Source organism: Brachyhypopomus gauderio, chromosome 1 (genome assembly GCF_052324685.1).
Source record: "Brachyhypopomus gauderio isolate BG-103 chromosome 1, BGAUD_0.2, whole genome shotgun sequence".
NCBI lineage: Eukaryota > Metazoa > Chordata > Actinopteri > Gymnotiformes > Hypopomidae > Brachyhypopomus > Brachyhypopomus gauderio.
In genome coordinates, this window is record NC_135211.1 from 53,156,452 (window position 1) to 53,177,492 (window position 21,041).

Sequence of the window (21,041 nt, forward strand, 5' to 3'; positions counted from 1 at the left end):
ATTTACATTGTGAAAGTGTATTTGTACCCAGACTGAGTGCAGTACAGTGATGATGTTAATGCAAAGAGGAGTTACCCTTAGGTGTACATGTTACCCTTAGGCGAGATTATAAGCACGTGCATAAGCACGACATCAGTTTCCACTCCTACGCAGACGACACTCAACTATATTTATCGGCAAAACCCGATGATTTAGGTGTAAACAGCAAAATCGAGAATTGTGATCACAGCAGGTGGAAAAGAGCCTTTTCTTATAAAGCTCCACAATTGTGGAATAATCTTCCTGCCTCTATTCGGGACTCAGACACGGTCTCAATGTTTAAATCTCGACTAAAGACTTATCTGTTTACTTTGGCCTTTAATTAGTCTGTTACATATTTACCAGATCACATATCTTTTTTCTCCGAGGTTCAGCTGGGGAGTAATACTGCAGTCGGAGCCTACAATACCACTATTACTGCTCTGACACGGAATGAAAACTTGGCGTTCATCACAAGACACTTACATTGATATCAACACCCAGAATTTTCATTCTAGTTACCTTATACTTAGTCTGATAGTGTGATTTGTGTGTGATTTGTGTATTCATACTTATAATTTGATTTTGTGTAATCTATGTGTTTTTGTGTGATTTGTGTATTTAACCAGGCCACCCGAAGGAGATGGGTCCCTGCAGGATACACACACCTATCAGGATACAAGCACCTGCCGGTGGATGTACTGACACCAGGGTTGGATGTGCCATTGCCACAAGAGGTCGTGCGGATGCTAGCTCCTATGTGTCATGTGGTCCTGCCTCCCCCCTGTCAGTCTTGTCTCTTGTTTTGTTCTCTGTGTGTTTGAGTGTCTTTTATTTTGACATTCCTAGTCGTCTCTGTTTTCACACCCCTGCCGTGTTCTCTGCCCCTTGTTATCACTGTCAGGTGTGCCTTGTTGTGTCCCTTGTTTAGTTGGTATATTTAAGTCCTGTGTTTGGTCTTTGTGGTTGTGGGTTATTGAACATTGTAAGTTACGTCGTCAGTAGTAAGTGTGAGAGATCTGTTCTAGTTGTAAGTTACGTCGTCAGTAGTAAGTGTGTGAGAGATGTTCTAGTCGTAAGTTACGTCATCAGTAGTAAGTTTGTGAGAGATGTGTTCTAGTTGTAAGTTACGTCGTCAGTAGTAAGCGTGTGAGAGATATGTTCTAGTCGAAAGTTATGTCGTCAGTAGTAAGTGTGTGAGAGACATGTTCTAGTTGTAAGTTACGTCGTCAGTAGTAAGTGTGTGTGGAGATATGTTCTAGTTGTAAGTTCTGGTTTATTGTTTATGATTGTTGTAGTACATGCTCTTTGTGTCATTCTATGTTTAGCCATTCTTGTCACCTCAGTTCTTTGTAATAGTATATTGTCTTTGTGTTAGTTCTTTTGATTAAAACTCCAAATCAGAGGACCACCATCTGCACCGAGGGAATTGTGACTACTTGGCCGGGGAACAAGAACTGTGACTACTACTGCAGAACTGTAGAAACACCCTGAGCACCACTGACTGTGCTAATGGGCCGCCCAATGGAGGATAGGTTCCCTTTTGAGTCTTGGTCCTCCCGAGGTTTCTTCCTAATCCCCACCATCATAGGCAGTTTTTCCTTGCCACTGTCACCTTTGGCTTGCTCATTAGGCACTTGGACCCATAGGATTGTTAATCTGTTGTAGGGGTTTCACCTACTAATCCTTTAAAGTAGTTATACTTTGTTTTACCTTAATTATTAATCAGTCTCATTAATTTAGAAATCAGTCTCATATTCTAATTATACCAGAACCACAAGTTTAGTTATCAACTATCTGAAGGATTTAACAATGAATTCTTTGGAGGTTTTGGCAACAACCACTTTTGAATGACATCAACACAGACAATTTGGTGAAAATAAATGATACATTTATTTAAAACCAACTATTCTAAAACACAAAGAGCATCAACATGGATCAGTATATTTACAGTGAAGACTCAGCATCTAGTGTGTGTGTGTGTGTGTGTGTGTGTAAAAAAAGGGGAGGAGTAAGTGTGCGCGCTTGTGCGCGTGTGAGGAGGCGGAGTTGTAATCTCAGTTCTCCTATGGAGAACAAAGCAACTAAAATGGCGCCGACTTTAAACAGTAGAGCAGCGCGACTATGTTAATGAGCTCAGCTGGTTTATTCCAACGTGGTCAGAACAAAGAGTAATGGCGCTGGCTTACTAACTAAAAATTAATGTAGTGTGTCTGAGAATGGGAACTACAAGTTGTCAAATATTCAGAAGATAAAACATGGTGATTGCATGCCAGGTGGAGAACTTGTGTGTACAAATCTTAACGAAGTTTATGAAAATAAAGTTAAACACAAACATTCAGAATGTATTAACAAAAAAACTTAGTTAACTCTGTAGTTCAAATAACTATGCCCTTTAATGCACTATGCCCAGCGGTAAGAGTCTCACGTGTTGAGGATTTGGGGTTTTGTCGTCCTCCCTGAATTCTCCTGGAATTAGGAGGGAATTTCCACCGCAGGCTCCTCGTTGATTAAACGACGTCGTCCAGGTGTGCTGGGGAATCGTCCAGGAACGCGAGTCTCGTTCACGGTTTAACAACAGGGAGTTGATCGCCTTTGTTTCAGTCCGTGTGGCCGCGTTAGCAAGCTTGATTGAAGCAAATCGGTGAATCTGTCGTCACGGTAACGTTGATCGGTTGGTTGGTGTAACTCGGGCTCGTTAATGAGGTAATACGACATTCAGCTGTTTGCTGTTAGTCGTATCAAAGTTTGCGTGCTCTCAGTAAAGAAAACTGGAGAGAGAGGAGTGGCGGAGCCTCTCTTTAATAGGTCTAACCTATGTGTCGGTCAAACCAGAGAGAGAAGGAGATATTACGGAGCCTCTCTTTAATAGGTCTAACCTATGTGTCGGTCAAACCAGAGAGAGAGAAGTGGCGGAGCCTCTCTTTAATAGGTCTAACCTCAGTGTCAGTCAAACCAGAGAGAGAGAGATGAATGGCTGTTCAGGGTATTTAAACACCTGAACTGTAGACACACCCTTACTTCCGTCAAAGCAAGCTTGTTCCATGTGTTGCCAGTGGTACTGCCACCTGCTGGTTTAGCATGGTACATACACTGTAAATCTTGTAAAGACTGTAAAGCTGCTTTGTGACATGTGTTGTGAAGAGTGCTATACAAATAAATTTGATTTGATTTGAGAGACGCTGTTTTCCCTTTAACATCTGAATGTTGCCATCGTTATAGAGGTAATTGTAACATAACGTAATGCAATATGCATTTGCATTCAATAACAACACATTTGAAATGTAATTTTCAAACTTACCAGAAACTGTAGAATGTACCACCATTCAATATAACAGTAAAAGCACATTGCACTATTCTCTATTTCTCTATCTCTCTCTCTCCCACACACAAACACACACACCTCTCTAGGGTCTAGACTTCACAGTTTACTTTCACTGCCTTGTGTGTGGAATCAAAACCTTTAAAGAATATTCCAGGATCAAAAATTTACTATACTGATTGGTTACTGATAAAAGTAGGTGTGTCTGGGGCACAGCTCTCTGTCCCGCAGCAAACTTTAAGGCAACCAATTAAAGAGCTTCTCCAGATCACATGCTTGCCAAAAGTTTAAGGACCTACATAGACACCCATTAGTCCGGCGCCCCACACACAGGAAGTATACGGTACACATGTAATGTCAGACATTCAGTGATAGAATTCTTGATCTTTTTTAAATTAAATATAATGGCTAGTATTATTACATTCATAATACTTTAGCAATATATAATTTATGTAAGTTAAGTTGTCTAAGTAGCATTTTTCTGGATAATTTCATGGGGCGGCACCCCAGCGCCCCCTACTGACCAGCTGCCACTGGTGTCATGTATGATAATGTATGTATTTTAGGAATGTGTGAGTCATGTGTGCTGTTTCTATGTATGACACTGTTTTTCTCACATTTGAAGTATGTGTTCAGGTGTTAAGGGGATTCTTACATACCTGAGTGTGTCCAGTCTGCAGTGGGGATCCTCCAGTCTAGCAGAGAGCAGCTTCACTCCTGAGTCTCCTGGGTGGTTGTAAGTCAGATCCAGTTCTTTCAGGTGGGAGGGGTTTGAACTCAGAGCTGAAGCCAGAGAAGAACAGCCTTCCCCTGTAACCAAACAACCAGACAATCTGCAGAAAGGAGGGAAGAAGAGGGAGAGAGAAATTGAGGGAGATGCATTTGCAGAGCAGCCAGTATGGGGCGCTAGAGAGGCCAGTAAATGTGTGGAACTACTGACATGGTGAGGTCTCGTATCCATTCCTCACCTATGATCCTACACCAACAAACACCCTCCACAATAATAAACCTAATAATCTTAACCTGCTTAGCTCTGAACTTTATATAATGTAGTCAAATGTGTGCACAATCACTGAAAATGTTGCTTTTTCATAACAATAGTGGGATATTGTGGATGTGAACGTATGGAATTGTTAGACTAAAAAGACACTTGGGGCAGAGCTGTGTGTTTCTGCAGGCTCTATGTAGGTGTGTGTGTGTGTGTGTGTGTGTGTGTGTGTGTGTGTGTGTGTGTGTGTGTGTGTGTGTGTGTGTGTATGTGTGTGTGTGTATGTGTGTGTGTGTGTGTGTTTGTGTGTGGTCAGCTCTGTGTTGGAGTGTGTGTGTTTCCATAAAGAACTCATCTGAGTCTCTTTAGAGTGTTACATTTCTCTTGTAGGGGATTCTGGGAATATGCTTATACATTTTTTTTTCTCTTCACAATATGGTCATTTAATGAAATGTAGGTTCATTTAGTTAAATTTAACAGAAAATATTTGGAATTAATTAAGGAAGAAAGCTTCATTAAATAATAAAGTGTGAAATTTCCTTGCATTGCCTTGTGTAGTAGAATTCTTTAATACTGTACTCAAAGGAAGTTAATTATTTTTAAGGAAATTGACTTTTTTAAAGAACATAAATCACATCTATTAAAACTCTGTAGTGTCACCACATTTTACTGTTTCCATTCCAGATTAAATTGACAGAAAACTCACCTGAGAATCTCCAGCTTACAATTTGAACTCTTCAATCCAGCACAGAGCTGCTCTACTCCTGAATCTTGTAGGTCATTATTATTGATCTCCAGCTCTTTCAGTGAGTTTTCTCTTTGTAGAACTGATGTAAGAAATTTGCAAGACTCCTCAGTGAGACCACAGTCAGACAGTCTGTAAAGGAGTAAATACAGTACAAAATACAGATCAATCAGATGATGCTGGATTCCAGAATATGAACTCTGAGCTTTGATATAATGTAGTCAAATGTATGTGTACAAGCACTGAAAAGGTGGATTTACATAACATATCATTGTAATATTGGGAATTTGTCATATGTATTGTCACGGTGGGGAGGCGCGTGTAGCCTCTCACACTACTTCCCAACACACTAACTAGAATAGTAACACCTGTTCCTCATTAGGTTGTGCACCTTTTTATTCCCGCAGATCGTTCGGTCCAGTACTGCACATTGCCTTGATGGAGCTGGACCTCTCTCTGCTTTCAGAACCAGCTGTATTTTGGAAGTGCCAAGCTGACTGCTTTGCAGTTATTCTTTTGCTTATGCCCTTATGGATAATAAAGATAATTTGTTGCAACCCTCGCCTTCGGCCGCCTCTGTCCCCGCGTCACATGTATATTATAAATTAAAAGATATTACCACAAGAAAATGTAAATAACCCTAGTAAATGGTGCCAGTATCTTGTGAAATAGTTATTTAATGTGGGGTCTCTTTACCCTTATCTCTCTTTCTAATGTTCTCTCCCTTTAATGTGGGATCTCTCTACCCTTCTCTCTCTTTAACACTAGAAGCGCTAAAGCGCCGGTCATTTGACCGCTGTGACGTCTACTACAAGCGCCGCCTCTGTTTGACCTACTTATACCTAGAAGCATAGAGCACCGGTTACTTGACCGCAGCAGCACAAAAAAATAATAATATCTTTGCACTGGATCCAATTTCAGAACCCTCCTTTCATGACTTTTCCCAGAATGGTCCTTTTAATAAACTAGTGTTTTTACATTGGTAAAAGAAACCCTGCACAGGCTAAAGAAAAAACGGAATTCGTCCGTTGAATGAAAGTGAGTGTTTCACTTTCCAAAGTCTTAAAATATATACTTTATTTATTAATATTATTCAATATATACTATATATAAGTTTACTTCAATGGTTTTCAAACCGTGATTGAGTCTTGCTTTGCCTAATAAATGCTTTAGTAGTTTGCAGGAATTCTGCGAATGGTAACCTACTTATCAAGTCAATATCTCAAAGAAATGATCTCTCGGGTATAATCCCTCTTCGCCAGGGCTAGCAGTTAGATACATACATTATGTATGGCTGCTTTTGCCACATTGGCATTACAAAATAATTAAGTAGAATGCAAGTTACATATGTAACTTGAAAGCTCGGTTTGGGCGTTTGAACAGCAACACAGTTTGCGTGACTCCTCGGTTTGGGCATTTTTAACGGTTGCATTATAAAAATGGCACGGAGAATGCGGTACACCCCAAAGCAAGAACTGGACATGCTGTGCAATATTGATGAGATGGAATCGGAGGGTGAATAATGTGAGGTGTCGGATGGAGTGGGCAAAAGTGAAATGGATCTGAATCTTGAATCTTATTCAGAATCGGACTCTGAAACTGAATGTGGTGGTGACTCATTTCAGGCCAAAGACGGTACAGTTCGGCTTGAACAAACTGCTGGCAAATCTCGGGGTAGAGCACAAGAGTGCAATATTGTGAGAGAAACCAAAGGGCCTACGTGTTATGCCAAGGACAAAATTAAAAGTCCACTGACCAGCTTACTGTGTTTGATTGACACAGAAATGTGGGGCACAATTCTCAAATACACAGAGGCAGAGGATGAACGAAATAATGCTCAGTTCAAACTAACAGCTAACGAACTGACAGCAACTGTTCCCAACTCAAGCTCGCTGTCATTGAACGCAATTCCCTATCTAGGGAATGATGAAAGCAGGCTGGTCAACGGTTGTCTGAAAATATTGTGTTGCATTCGATGGAGCCAGGCAAAACCTAAAAAAAATGTATGCATCCTGAGCTCAATGCATCAGACAGTTTCAACTGATAATGGCAGTATATTGATATGTGTACTTGTGGTATACTTTAAGCATACAAGAAGGATATACCAAGTACATTGATAGCATATAGATGACTATACTAGTTTTATACTATAAAGTTGTAAGGAATGCCATCTGATATGTCCCTCCCAGCTACACCTGCTACTAATTACCACGCCCCCTTTTCAGTCACATATATACACCTTCCCACCACTTCCTCGTCGCGAAGTATTGCCGTTCCCATGCAGCATACCAAGCGTTTCCATTGCCTGTTCGATCTCCTGTGCTTTGACCCTTGCTTTCTCTCCAGACTTCGTCTCCTGCCTAGCCCTCCTGTACCTCCCGGATTCTGCCCCCCCGTTATGACCCTGGACCGTCCTGACCATCCCACGAAAACACTGCTGTTATTACTGCACCTAGCGCTAGTGATACTCGTGCCGTTTCTTGTAAACGTAACTCATTTGAATAAAAGCGGTGTACTTCCGCAGTTGGATCCCTCTCTGTCTGGTCAATACGTTACAGAATACTTCGCCTATAACATGGATCCAGCAGAAGTTACCATTACGACACTCACCGAGATGATTCACCAACTCGCGAAGATCATACAGGATCAAGGGGTAAACCTCACTACGCTCCAGGAAACTGTCCGTCTGGTCACCGCTGCTGCTTCTACAACCATGAACGTCCCTGTGGCAGAACCTGAGTGTTACGATGGGTCTCCTGACCGCTGCCGAAATTTTCTCATGCAGTGTTCTATATACTTTACATACCACTCTGCCCGATTCCAAACCGAACAGCAGAAGATTCACTTCATCCTGTCGTTTCTCACGGGTGTAGCAGGTACTTGGGGCACAGCGTTGTGGAACTTTAACGACCCAGCTCTCCAGTCCGAGAATCAGTTCACTGCCTCGTTCAGAGCTGTCTTCGATCATCCCGCAGACGGCCGTGACGTTGGGGACCGACTTTACGAACTCCAACAAAAACAACGAAGTGCAGCCGACTATGCAAGGGAGTTCCGCACACTGGCCACAGGGAGTGGATGGAGTGACTCGGCCCTGAAAACGGTATTCCGCCGTGGTCTGAAAACGGACGTACAGGTCGAACTCGCCTGCAGGAGTGAAACCCTCACGTTAGCGGAATTCGTCCAAGCTGCCATACACGTTGACAAGTTGTTGAGAACTTACCGTCCAAATAGTGTTGACTCCCCCCTCGTCGCATCCTGCACACCGCCATCCCAGATGTGTGACACCAGTCTTCATGCTGCTGACGAGTCCTTGCGGCTGGGTAGATCCCCAGTTATGTGTCAGTCCGTACTAGCTACCCGAAGAGACAACCAAGTAAACCTACCCGTACAAATATCCTGGGGAGGTATAGTCACGCACCTGTCAGCTTTGGTTGATTCGGGAGCTGCCGGTGATTTTATAGATTGGGATCTAGCCCATCACCTACACCTCCCCGTCTTACCTGTCGAACCTCCCTTGAAGGTGAATTCGCTAAACGGTCAACCTATAGGCGAGGGTATAATAACGCTTCGTACCTGTCCCGTTGAACTGCGAGTAGGCCTGTTCCACAGCGAAATGCGGGAATTCTTCCTCATCTCCACACCCCGAGATCCCATCATACTCGGATTCCCGTGGCTGTCTACGCATGACCCGGAAATCTCCTGGAAAAGACGCGAGCTCATACGGTGGAAGGCCAGCTGCCTCAGCGAATGCATGTACCTACCCCTCCAGTCCTCCTCGGTGGAAAGCCCTGACTCTCCTCTGTCTGACGTCGTCCCGGAGCAGTATCGAAGCTTCGCTGACGTTTTCAACAAGGATAGCGCCTGTCGTCTACCTCCTCATCGTCCCTGTGATTGCGCAATAGACCTTTTACCTGGAGCCCCCTTACCTCGCAAGACAAAACCTTACCCTCTGTCACGTCCTGAAGATCTGGCGATGGAGTCCTATGTCACTGAAGCTCTGCAGAAAGGGTTTATCCGACACTCCACTTCTCCAGTAGCGGCCGGTTTCTTCTTCGTCGAAAAGAAGGATGGGGGATTGCGTCCTTGTATCGATTACCGTGCCCTGAACGCCGTTACATCCAAGTATGCGTACCCTCTCCCTTTTATCTCCGCGTCACAAGAACGCCTTATGGGAGCTAACGTGTTTACAAAGCTGGATTTACGGAGTGCTTACAACCTGATCCGTATCAGAGAGGGCGATGAGTGGAAGACTGCCTTTGTTACCGCCAGAGGGCACTACGAGTACTTAGTAATGCCGTATGGACTGACAAACAGCCCCTCCGTATTCCAAGCATTCATGGATGAGATCTTCCGCGATATGATAGATAAATTTGTATTCGTTTATATTGACGACATCCTGATTTACTCCCCTTCTGTCTTGGAACACGTCCGACACGTCTCTGCTGTACTACAACGCCTACGAGAACATAATCTCTATGTAAAAGCAGAGAAGTGCGAGTTTCATCGCTCATCGATGACGTTCCTGGGGTGTACTCTCTCCCCTGGTCAGATCTCCATGGATTCTGGAAAGGTGGAGGCTGTCACGACGTGGCCGACGCCCCACTCCACGAAAGAACTGCAAAGATTCCTGGGGTTTGCGAACTTCTGTCGCCGTTTCATCCGTGGTTTTGGTGAGTTAGCAGCCCCTCTGACTAATCTCTTACAGGGTGGGGGAAATCGGCGCTTCATCTGGACGGCCGAAGAGGACCGAGCGTTCTCACTCCTCAAGAAGGCTTTCACGTCCGCTCCCATTCTGCATCTTCCCGACCCACAGCTCCAGTTCATCGTGGAGGTAGATGCCTCTGAAGTAGGAGTAGGCGCTGTTCTCTCACAACGGCAGGGGAACCCCCCTAAGTTATACCCCTGCGCCTACTTTTCCAGAAAATTATCACCTGCTGAGATGAACTATGATGTCGGAAACCGAGAACTCCTGGCCATCAAACTCGCTCTTGAACAATGGCGTCACTGATTGGAAGGAGCGGAACATCCCTTTATAGTTTATACTGACCACAAGAATCTCGAGTACTTGAAGTCGGCCAGACGCCTAAATCCACGACAAGCCCGGTGGGCACTGTTTTTTTCCCGTTTTCGCTTCACCGTATCTTACAGACCGGGGTCTAAGAATGTCAAGGCTGACACACTCTCACGGATCTACAAGAAGGACGAGGCAGTCAAAGCACCTGAGCGAATTCTGCAAGATTCCTGCTTCCTCGCAGCCATAAGATGGGACGTACAAGAAGAACTGGACGAAGCTCTATGCACTGATCCTAGTCCAGATGAATGTCCTGAGGGTAAGCAGTATGTGCCCGTCTCTCTCCGGGGGCGTTTACTCCAACTCGCCCATGACACAGCAGGCACAGGCCATCCAGGTATCACACGCACATGATATCTTATTTCACAACGTTACTGGTGGCCGTCCTGGGAGGATGACATACGTGATTACGTTCTGGTATGCTCCATTTGTGCCCAGTCCCGTACTCCCCGTACGCTTCCCGCGGGACAACTCCTTCCTCTGCCCATTCCTCTCCCACCTTGGACACACCTCGCGATCGACTTCGTCACTGATCTGCCCACATCAGGAGGTAAGACAGTGATAATGGTGATTGTAGACCGTTTCTCTAAGATGTGTCATCTAATTCCACGCCCGAAGCTACCTACAGCCATGGAAACAACTCTTGATCTGTTTAATTATGTCTTTCGCATATACGGCTTACCTGAAGATATCGTCTCTGATAGAGACCAGTTTACCTCCCGAGTTTGGAAACAGTTTTGCAAGCTTCTTGGTATCACAGTCAGTTTAACCTCGGGTTACCACCCCCAATCTAACGGTGAAGTAGAGCGATACAACCAAGAGTTAGGGAGGTTTCTGCGCCAGTATTGCATCTCCCAACACGATTGGCATAAGTACCTCCCATGGGCAGAGTACGCCCGGAATTCAATTGTACACTCCGCCACTAAACTCACTCCTTTTCAATGCGTTTATGGTTACCAACCTGCGTTCTTTCCCTGGGACAAGACGCCTGCCGACGTTCCGGCTTTGGACGAGTGGTTGAAGCGCAGTGCCCGCACCTGGGAAATGGCACATGTTCATTTACGTCGCGCCCTACATACGCGCCGGCTCAACGCAGACCGCCGCCGTCTTCCTGCTTTGATCTATCACCCGGGACAGAGGGTATGGCTATCGACACGGGACCTTAATCTGAAACACTGGAGCAAAAAAACTCAGCCCACGTTACATCGGACCGTTTAAGATACTCAGCAGAGTCAACGCAGTTACGTATAAACTCCTCTTACCTACACACTACCGCATTCACCCTGTCTTCCATGTCTCTCTCCTGAAACCGGTTCACTACAGCCCTTTCACCACTCCTCCCGTATCTGCCAAGCCTCCGGACCCTCTGGACATAGATGGTCGTCCTGCCTATATAGTCCGGGAATTGTTGGAGTCCCGACGCCGACGCGGAGGTCTCCAATACCTGGTTGACTGGGAAGGATATGGCCCCGAGGAGCGTGCCTGGATCCCTGCGAGGGATGTTCTCTGCCCCACTATGATCGCGGACTTCCACGCTGCGCACCCTAACTTTCCGGCACCCCGACGCCGTGGTTGACCCCCGGCTCGTCGTAGAGTGTCAAGAGACGCTCCTTTGAGGGGGGGTACTGTAAGGAATGCCGTCTGATATGTCCCTCCCAGCTACACCTGCTAATAATTACCACGCCCCCTTTTCAGTCACATATATACACCTTCCCACCACTTCCTCGTCGCGAAGTATTGCCGTTCCCATGCAGCATACCAAGCGTTTCTATTGCCTGTTCGATCTCCTGTGCTTTGACCCTTCCTTTCTCTCCAGACCTCGTCTCCTGCCTAGCCCTCCTGTACCTCCCGGATTCTGCCCCCCCGTTATGACCCTGGACCGTCCTGACCATCCCACGAAAACGCTGCTGTTATTACTGCACCTAGCGCTTGTGATACTCGTCCCGTTTCTTGTAAACGTAACTCATTTGAATAAAAGCGGTGTACTTCCGCAGTTGGATCCCTCTCTGTCTGGTCAATACGTTACAAAAGTGTACTTTTGAAAACTTAAAATGAACGTTAAAGTATACTTTTATAAACTAGAAATGTTCCAATTTAGTCCGAAAAAGTATTAAATTGGTTTACTTTCTAGTACACTTAAAGTATATGGTCTGTAGTATACTTGCTATACTTATACTGAAGTATACTTAATAAAATGAACTTTAAATATACTACTTTTTGCTAAGGGGAGGCACCCGTCGTTGGCCTGTAGCGGTGTTCTACAACCTCCTAGACCTGGCTGCAATAAATGCGCATATATTGTTCAAACAGTGCATGAACGTTAACCTGAGCAGACAAAGGTTTATTCTTGAGTTGGTAAAGAAGCTGTGTGCACAGCAGAAAATGGCGAAAGTGGCTAGGGCAGTGGCACAAAAGCGAATTTTACCTGAAACGCCTTGTCCGCCCTCAAAAAGAAAACAATGCCAAGTAGGCAGATGTTCAGGGAACAAAATATATGACATCTGCCAGACATGTAAGCGACTGGTCTGTGGCAAATGTGCAAAGACTGCACCTAAGCTGTGTTTTGAATGTTGAGTTGTGTGAAGCTGACACACAAATCAAAACAAAGGGAACTTGACTTAAGGTGGGGAACGAAACTTTAGCGTATATTGAATAAGAGAGAAGGGAGGCATCCATTGTTGGCCTGTAGCTGTGTTCTACAACCTCCTAAACCTGGCTGTAATAAATGCACAAATATTGTTCAAATATTTAATGTTTTATATAAATGTTTTATATAAATGTTTTATATAAATGTTTAAGTTCTGGGTGGCCACTGATGTTGAAACAAAATATATGTTGAATGCAATTCCCTATCTAGGGAAAGATGAAAGCAGGCCGGTTCAAACAGTGCATGAACATTAACCACAGTGATGGAGGTTTATTCTCGAGTTCACAATTCACTACATAAATGGAACTAATTTGAGGTGGGGAACGAAACTTGTGCAATATAAGCTACATGTAAATCACCGAATGGTGATAACGCTGCTTGTGAAAATCCATCTTCAAACAACTGGTGACACGGTCGTTCGCAACTATATTCGTGAAGCCATTAAAAGTATCATTTTAATAATTTTGCGTTTTGTTATACAAAGGTACATAGCCTACCTTTTATAATTATATTTTTGTAATTAATTTTGCCTATTTGTGCTTTTTGTTCTTTGTCTAACAAAACATTATATACATTTATTTGTAGATTTGTTATGTCCACCATAGCCTGCAATTCACTAACATACTGTCACGTAGGGCTACGCCCCCTCTCCTAGCTGTCACTCCAGTTTCCCTGCTCCTCGATCCCGCCCAGCTCGTCTGTTGCCCCGGTTTCCCATTGTCTTCCACGCCTATGTCATCAGTGTTGTCACCTGGTCCTTGTCTAGTTCCGTTTATATCAGTCCCTGTGTCTCCCATGTCTGTATCGGTCATTTTGTTCACTTTGTTCACTTCGTTCATTCCTGTTCGCTGTATCGCTGCCGGGACTGCCCTCCCGATAAGACCTGTTACCACGACTCTGCTTTTGGAATTCCCATGAATAAATCTCGCTCTCCTCAGCGTTTGTGTCCACCTCCCTGTCCTGCCTCGCACAGTTTGTTACACATACACAAGTTTTAGACATTAAAACTTGAAATGGCGTAACATTGAGTATACAAATAAACTTGCTTTGGCTCAGTCTACGGGCTTCACTTTGGTACTTTGAGTATTGAACAGGCTTTCTGTGGATGTGGGGGTGGAAGGCTCCAGCGCATTCTGTTGCATTAGCAAGACAAAAGATGTTAACGCTTCACAGTGGGGGGTGCGGGCCAGTGGGTTAGTGGTGTGCCGTATGAACATGATAATCTAGTGACATACACTACCGTTCAAAAGTTTGGGGTCACCTAGACAATTTTGTGTTTTCCCTGAAATCTCATACTTTTATTTATCAAATGAGTTGCAAAATGAATAGAAATATAGTCCAGACATTGACAAGGTAGAAATAATGTTTTTTTTTTTTATTTGAATAATTTTCTACTTTAAATTTTGCTTTCGTCAAAGAATGCTCCCTTAGCAGCAATTACAGCATTGCAGACCTTTGGCATTCTAGCTGTTAATTTGCTGAGGTAATCTGGAGAAATTTCACCCCATGCTTCCAGAAACCGCTCCCACAAGTTTGATTGGGTTGATGGGCACTTTTTTCGTACCATACGGTCAAGCTGCTCCCACAACAGCTCAATGGGGTTGAGATCTGGTGACTGCGCTTGCCACTCCATTACCGAAAAACACCAGCTGCCTGCTTCTTCTCTAAATAGTTTGTGCATAATTTGGAGGTGTGCTTTGGGTCATTGTCCTGTTGCAGGATGAAATTGGCTCCAATCAAGCGCTGTCCACAGGGTATGGCATGGTGTTGCAAAATGGAGTGATAGCCTTCCTTATTCAAAATCTCTTTTACCTTGTACAAATCTCCCACTTTACCAGCACCAAAGCAACCCCAGACCATCACATTACCTCCACCATGTTTGACAGATGGTGTCAGGCACTCATCCAGCATCTTTTCAGTTGTTCTGCGTCTCACAAATTTTCGTCTGTGTGATCCAAACACCTCAAACTTTGATTCGTCTGTCCATAACACTTTCTTCCAATCTTCCTCTGTCCAATGTCTGTGTTTTTTGCCCATATTAATCTTTTTCTTTTATTGTCTCAGATATGGCTTTTTCTTTGCCACTCTGCCCTGAAGGCCAGCATCCCGGAGTCGCCTCTTCACTGTAGACGTTGACATTGGCGTTTTGCGGGTACTATTTAATGAAGCTGCCAGTTGAGGACCTGTGAGGCATCGATTTCTCAAACTTGAGACTCTAATGTACTTGTCTTCTTGCTCAGTTGTGCACCGGGGCCTTCCACATCTCCTTCTACTCTGGTTAGAGCCTGTCTGTGCTCTCGTCTGAAGGGAGTAGTACACACCATTGTAGGAAATCTTCAGTTTCTTGGCAATGTCTCGCATGGAATAGCCTTCATTTCTCAGAACAAGAATAGACTGTCGAGTTTCAATTGAAAGTTGTCTTTTTATGGCCATTTTGTGAGTTTAATCAAACCAACAATTGTAATGCTCCAGATTCTCAACTAGCTTAATGGAAGGTCAGTTTTATAGCTTCTCTAATAAGCAAAACTGTTTTCAGCTGTGCTAACCTACTTGTACAAGGGTTTTCTAAATATCCAATAGCCTCCTTACACAGTTAGCAAACACAATGTACCATTAGAACACTGGAGTTATGGTTGTTGGAAATGGGTCTCCATACATCTATGTAGATATTGCATTAAAAACCAGACGTTTACAGCTAGAATAGTCATTTACCACATTAATAATGTATAGAGTGTATTTTTGATGCATTTAATGTTAGCTAAATTGAAAAAATAGCTTTTCTTTCAAAAATAAGAACATTTCTAAGTGACCCCAAACTTTTGAACGGTAGTGTATATGCCAACAGAATAACACACAGACAAATAAGCAAACTATTACACTAACCAAGCAAACTATTACACTAACCAAGAAACAAAACTGAAAAAATATTTTGCATTTACGTTTTCGCACAAACCAGGAAATGCAATATGAAACTAAACAAAACTGGCAATGGGAAAGCTAATGAAAACAAGGTCACAAGGTCAATGATTCTAAAAGGTTATTTAGTCACATTAATTTGACGTTTGACATTAATTGACATATTGACGTTACGTGCAAATGTCACCATTAGGAATATTTTGTTTGGGCGGCTCATTCTTCCTTTTGTGCAAAACGCCATCTAGCGTTAATTATGTGTCAGTACCAGCTTCCCTGTGTGAAGACTCAGCGGTCTTTTGACCGCCCGAGGCGTGCTTTAAGTAGGTGAAAACAACACGGCGCTAGTAGGAGGTGGTGAAAGCGGTCAGATAACCGGCCCTCCGTGCTTCTAGGTATAAGTATGTAAATGAGGCGCGGCGCTTCTAGTGTTAAAGTTATCTCACTCTCTTTCTCATTTCTCATAGACCTTCTGAGTCAAGAACACCCAGTGCTACGTCCACTGTTAATCTCTAAATGAAAATACTCACATGGCTTTTCTGGATGCTTTGACCACTGGCTGCAGTCTCAGTAGACATTCCTCTGATGGGTCATATTTATTCAGGTCAAATTCATCCAGCTCCTCTTCTGAGTTCAACAACACAAACGCCACGGCTGACCACTGAGCAGGAGAGAGCCTGTCTCCACGCAGTTGAATGTCCCCTCCTCTGCTCAGGTATGTTTGGACTTCCTGTACTAGAGAATGATCATTCAGTTCATTTAGACAGTGGAACAGATTGATGTTTTTTTCTGTAGAGAGATTCTCCCTGATTTTCTTCATGTACTTGATTGTTTCCTCCTTGCTGTGAGAGCTTCTTTCTGTCTGTGTCAGTAGACCTCCTAAGAGAGTCTGATTGGACTCCAGTGAGAGACCAAGAAGGAAGCGGAGGAAAAGGTCCAGGTGTCCATTCTGACTCTCTAAGGCCTTGTCCACTGCACTGTTGAGGAAGTCAGACAATGTGTTTTGTCTGTCTGTGTGTTTTGGTTGTTGCTGTTGTAACACATTTGTATTGGTGGAGATGAAGGTAATAAACACATATAAAGCAGCCAGAAACTCCTGAACACTCAGATGTACAAAGCTGAACACCTTCCCCAGCTGTAGACCAAACTCCTCTCTGAAGATCTGAGTGCACATTCCTGAATACACTGACATTTCTCTGACATCAATGCCACCATTTCTCAGGTCTTCCTCGTAGAAGATCAGGTTGCCTTTTTCCAGCTGTCGGAAAGCCAGTTTTCCCAGTGCCAAAACATGTTTTCTAGTTTGTTGAGGGCCAGTGTCACTTTTCTGATGATACTTTTGGTCCTTGTGTTTGATGTTAAAGATCAGGAAGTGTGTGAACATCTGAGTCAGAGTCTTGGGGATCTCTCCACTCTCTGCTTCACCCAACATCCTCTCTAGAACAGTGGCTGCAATCCAACAGAAGACTGGAATGTGGCACATGATGTAGAGACTTCTTGACGACTTTATGTGTGAGATGATTCTATTGGCCAGACTCTGGTCTCTGATTCTCTTCCTGAAGTACTCCTCTTTCTGAGGGTCACTGAACCCTCGCACCTCTGTTACCTGGTCAACACACTCAGGAGGGATCTGATTGGCTGCTGCTGGTCGAGAGGTTATCCAGAGAAGAGCAGAGGGAAGCAGATTCCCCTTGATGAGGTTTGTCAGCAGCACATCCACTGAGGTTGACTCTGTTACATCCCACAAGCTCTCATTGTTCTGGAAATCTAGAGGAAGACGACACTCATCCAGACCATCAAAGATGAACAGAATTTTGTAGTATGTATAGTGAGTTGGTTTTAATTCACATGTTTCTGGAAAAAAGCAATGAAGAAGCTGCACCAGACTGAGCTTTTTGTCCTTCATCAAATTCAGCTCCCTAAAAGGAAGTGGAAATATGAAGAGAACATCCTGATTTACATTTCCTTCAGACCAGTCCAGTATGAACTTCTGCACTGAGACCGTTTTACCAATTCCAGCCACTCCTTTAGTCAGCACAGTTCTGATGGCTTTGTCTTGTCCTTGTAAGGGTCTAAAGATGTCACTGCATTTGATGGGTGTCTCCTGTATTGCTGGTCTCCTGGATGCTGTCTCAATCTGTCTCACCTCATGTTCATTATTGACCTCTCCACTCCCTCCCTCTGTGATGTAGAGCTCTGTGTAGATCTCATTCAGAAGTGCTGTGGTTTCATGCTGTGAGATTCCTTCATTAATATTCTGACATTTTTCCCTCAGTTTGGATTTGAGTTTTCTATGGCAAGCAGGGGCCAGTTCTGATAAAGAGGACACAAGAGGACACAACAGCACACATGTTAATGTCTTGAGGATCAATCATCGACTCATCACAGGAAATACAAGAAAAGACATCATTATGAATAGATTTTCAGTCCTCATAAATTGGCTATGATAGATTCAGGAAATTGAAGTACTGTAAGTGTTAAGTCTGCACCTGAGGCACTTATACTGAAGGTAGATCAACTGAGGACAGACCAACACTGATTTAAGATCCTCATTGTGAACTGAGATTCACCAACAGTGTCCTCCCTCTGAAGTAATAAAGTGATGTTATGATGTCATGACCCAGAGCTCTTACTGGTCTGTAGTGTGTTAGCGAGGTCTGTCTGGTTCATGTTCCTCAGGACGTGGAGTGTGATCTTCATCGCCCCCTCTGTGACACTGCTCTGATCCTCCTCATCCTCCACCTGTCTCTCAGTGCATGCTGGGTAATCTGGACTCAGTAGATTCTTGAATCTCTTCAGCTCATTTTTCACCAGAGAGATGAATTTGTGCTCCAGCTCCTGAATAAACAGTATCAGTAAAACTACAGTGTTACAGACAGATGATTATAACACAGGATAATTTATTAAACATAAGAGAGGACTGAACTGAGAGGGACTGGGTGGTCCTGTGGACATTATGGTTTATAAGTACATAATTCTAAAATTAAAGTTTGAATTGTATGTAGTTTTATGAAGCAATAACACAACATGTAGCTTTATACATTAGAGTTTTGTTCATCATCAGCTAAATTATAAGTAGTTATTAAAGTAAAGCATGAACCAATAAAAAACCAGAGTCTCATCATGATCTGTGATGTAAACACACTCTAATGATAAGACCCTTCTCCCACTCACACAATAAACGCAATCAACATACACAGAATAAAACCATAGAGCTCAGGCAAGACAGAACATAATTCAATATCTCCCAAAACAAGAACAACCACAGAACAAGAGAATCAACAGAACTTAAATAGGACAAACTAACAAGAGAAGGGACAGAGATTAAATAGGACAGACTAACAAGAGAAGGGACAGAGATTAAATAGGACAGACTAACAAGAGAAATCAACTGTGAAGAGGTGGGACTGATAATCACAGGGTGGAGTTACTGAATGGAAGGAGGGACAGACAGACATGAAAAACACATGGGAAGTATAAACAGAGAAAGGCTGGGCGGGGCTAGAGGGACCAAACAGACAGATTGACAGATGAGGGTGGAGCTCAGAATGACACCCTTCACACACACACACACACACACACGCACACACACACACACACACACACAGAGAGAGAGAGAGAGAGAGAGAGACACACACAGACCTTGAATACTGACTCCAATTTGTCTAAAGAAATCTTTACAGGTTTCTTTTGGGTACTGTGGACAAACAGAACAACAACTTTAATGGCAAATCTATATTTTATAGACATTAATAAATGTTACATTCATGAATACATTACATTACAGTTTTTGACGACTGCTAACATGCGTTTGTCCAATCTATAGTCACATTTTCAAAACTCTAAACACATTGAACACAACATCAGTCTTCAGTGGCTATTAGTTCAATTCATGTTGTTATGGAACAAAATGCAGTCATTTTACATGTTTTTATAATGCTTAAATTTTCTATAAACACAAGGTTATCCAATAACAAAATTTTGGATCATTTTTGCCTTATTTACAATTGCTTGCACACAGCATGTCAAAAATGAAAACCTAAGGTTCAAAACCTTAAATTCTGTAACGATCCAACATCTGAGGGATCAGGAAAAAGACACGACTGCGAGGAAGATGAGACCGGAGAACGCTCAGGGACCTCAGAGAGAGGAGATAAAGACATTGTGCCTAAACACAGACTCGAGACTCGTTTACGAGAACGACGAGGCATGCTGATCAAAACCTCCTTTATTCAGACATTAACAGGACACAAGACTCAAGAATAATCTACTGACGCTCACGCCACAAAACAAGAAACAAGATTAACAAAACTAGACCACTGAAACGAAAACAACGAATATACATGGACAAAACTTTACATCACGACAATGACTTGAACAACTAATCCAGATAAACATTTTAGGTAAGAAGAAACCATCACCATGTAGAACACAAGACGTACATAATATGAACTCTTACTTCAACACATCACTACTCGACAGACAAACAAACAAGCACGTTATCAATACATAATCCTATCAAACATCCAGACGTACGACACGATGAAACAAAACTAAGAAACGTCAACGATCATACACACCATCAATCACTGAACACTAATACATAAAATACTCAAATCACATAAACCAGACAAGACGTTCACAATTATATCAGAAGACAACTCGCTACTTGCATCAGACATACCACGGAGCAGGATTACGGTTTTACCAGGAAGTTACAAACACACAGAAACTTCTAATGATCAAACCTCTAACGCAATAACCTAAGAAACTAGCACATAAGGACGCAACAAGAATAACCCACCACTACTGAATGAAAGACTGCGTTTAAATACATACCAAAGAAATTGAAACAAGACACAGGTGAAATCAATTACAACCAAAGGGCAGAACAGGGCGTAGAATTAAACATAAAACAAAACAAAGAAACACAGAAAACATGGAAAGGAATGCAAACTGATCAATCAATGAAGGACATGGTATAACCGTGACAAATACTGTATAAAATGCAAGTTCTGCAAAAACAAAGGCAGCTGAAAAGCTATTACTGTAATACATATTTTTTGCACATATAGATCAATGAAATAAAATGAAGTACAGTAATGTACCGGGTCAGAGAGGAGCAAATATAACAATTTGTCCTGCAATCTCAAGTGCTGGTTTGGTCCTTCACAAATGCCAGATTGGTCCCTATAACCACCTTCTTTCGTTTTTGAATGAACTCTACCAACAACTGGTTCCAGAAGCAGAAATGGAACCGGTGGGAGGAAAACACGAGGACATTTGTAATGGGACAATGTAGCATTTTGTCATTCTCATGTCATCACAAACTGGTTT

General features: G+C 43.1%; 1 protein-coding gene across 1 annotated transcript in view; it reads right to left on the reverse strand.

Annotated features, from left to right (window-relative positions):
* LOC143525410 (NLR family CARD domain-containing protein 3-like) overlaps window positions 1-18,507 on the reverse strand; it is a 36,448-nt gene extending 17,941 nt beyond the window's left edge. Inside the window, exons 1-4 of the mRNA XM_077019318.1 lie at window positions 18,338-18,507; window positions 16,235-18,017; window positions 5,035-5,205; window positions 4,000-4,173 (exon numbers count right to left, since the gene is read on the reverse strand). Of these exons, the coding sequence (XP_076875433.1) occupies window positions 4,000-4,173; window positions 5,035-5,205; window positions 16,235-18,017; window positions 18,338-18,404 (2,195 nt within the window). The 5' untranslated portion in view covers window positions 18,405-18,507. The remainder of the gene's footprint in view (window positions 1-3,999; window positions 4,174-5,034; window positions 5,206-16,234; window positions 18,018-18,337) is intronic.
* Window positions 18,508-21,041: the final 2,534 nt, after the last annotated feature.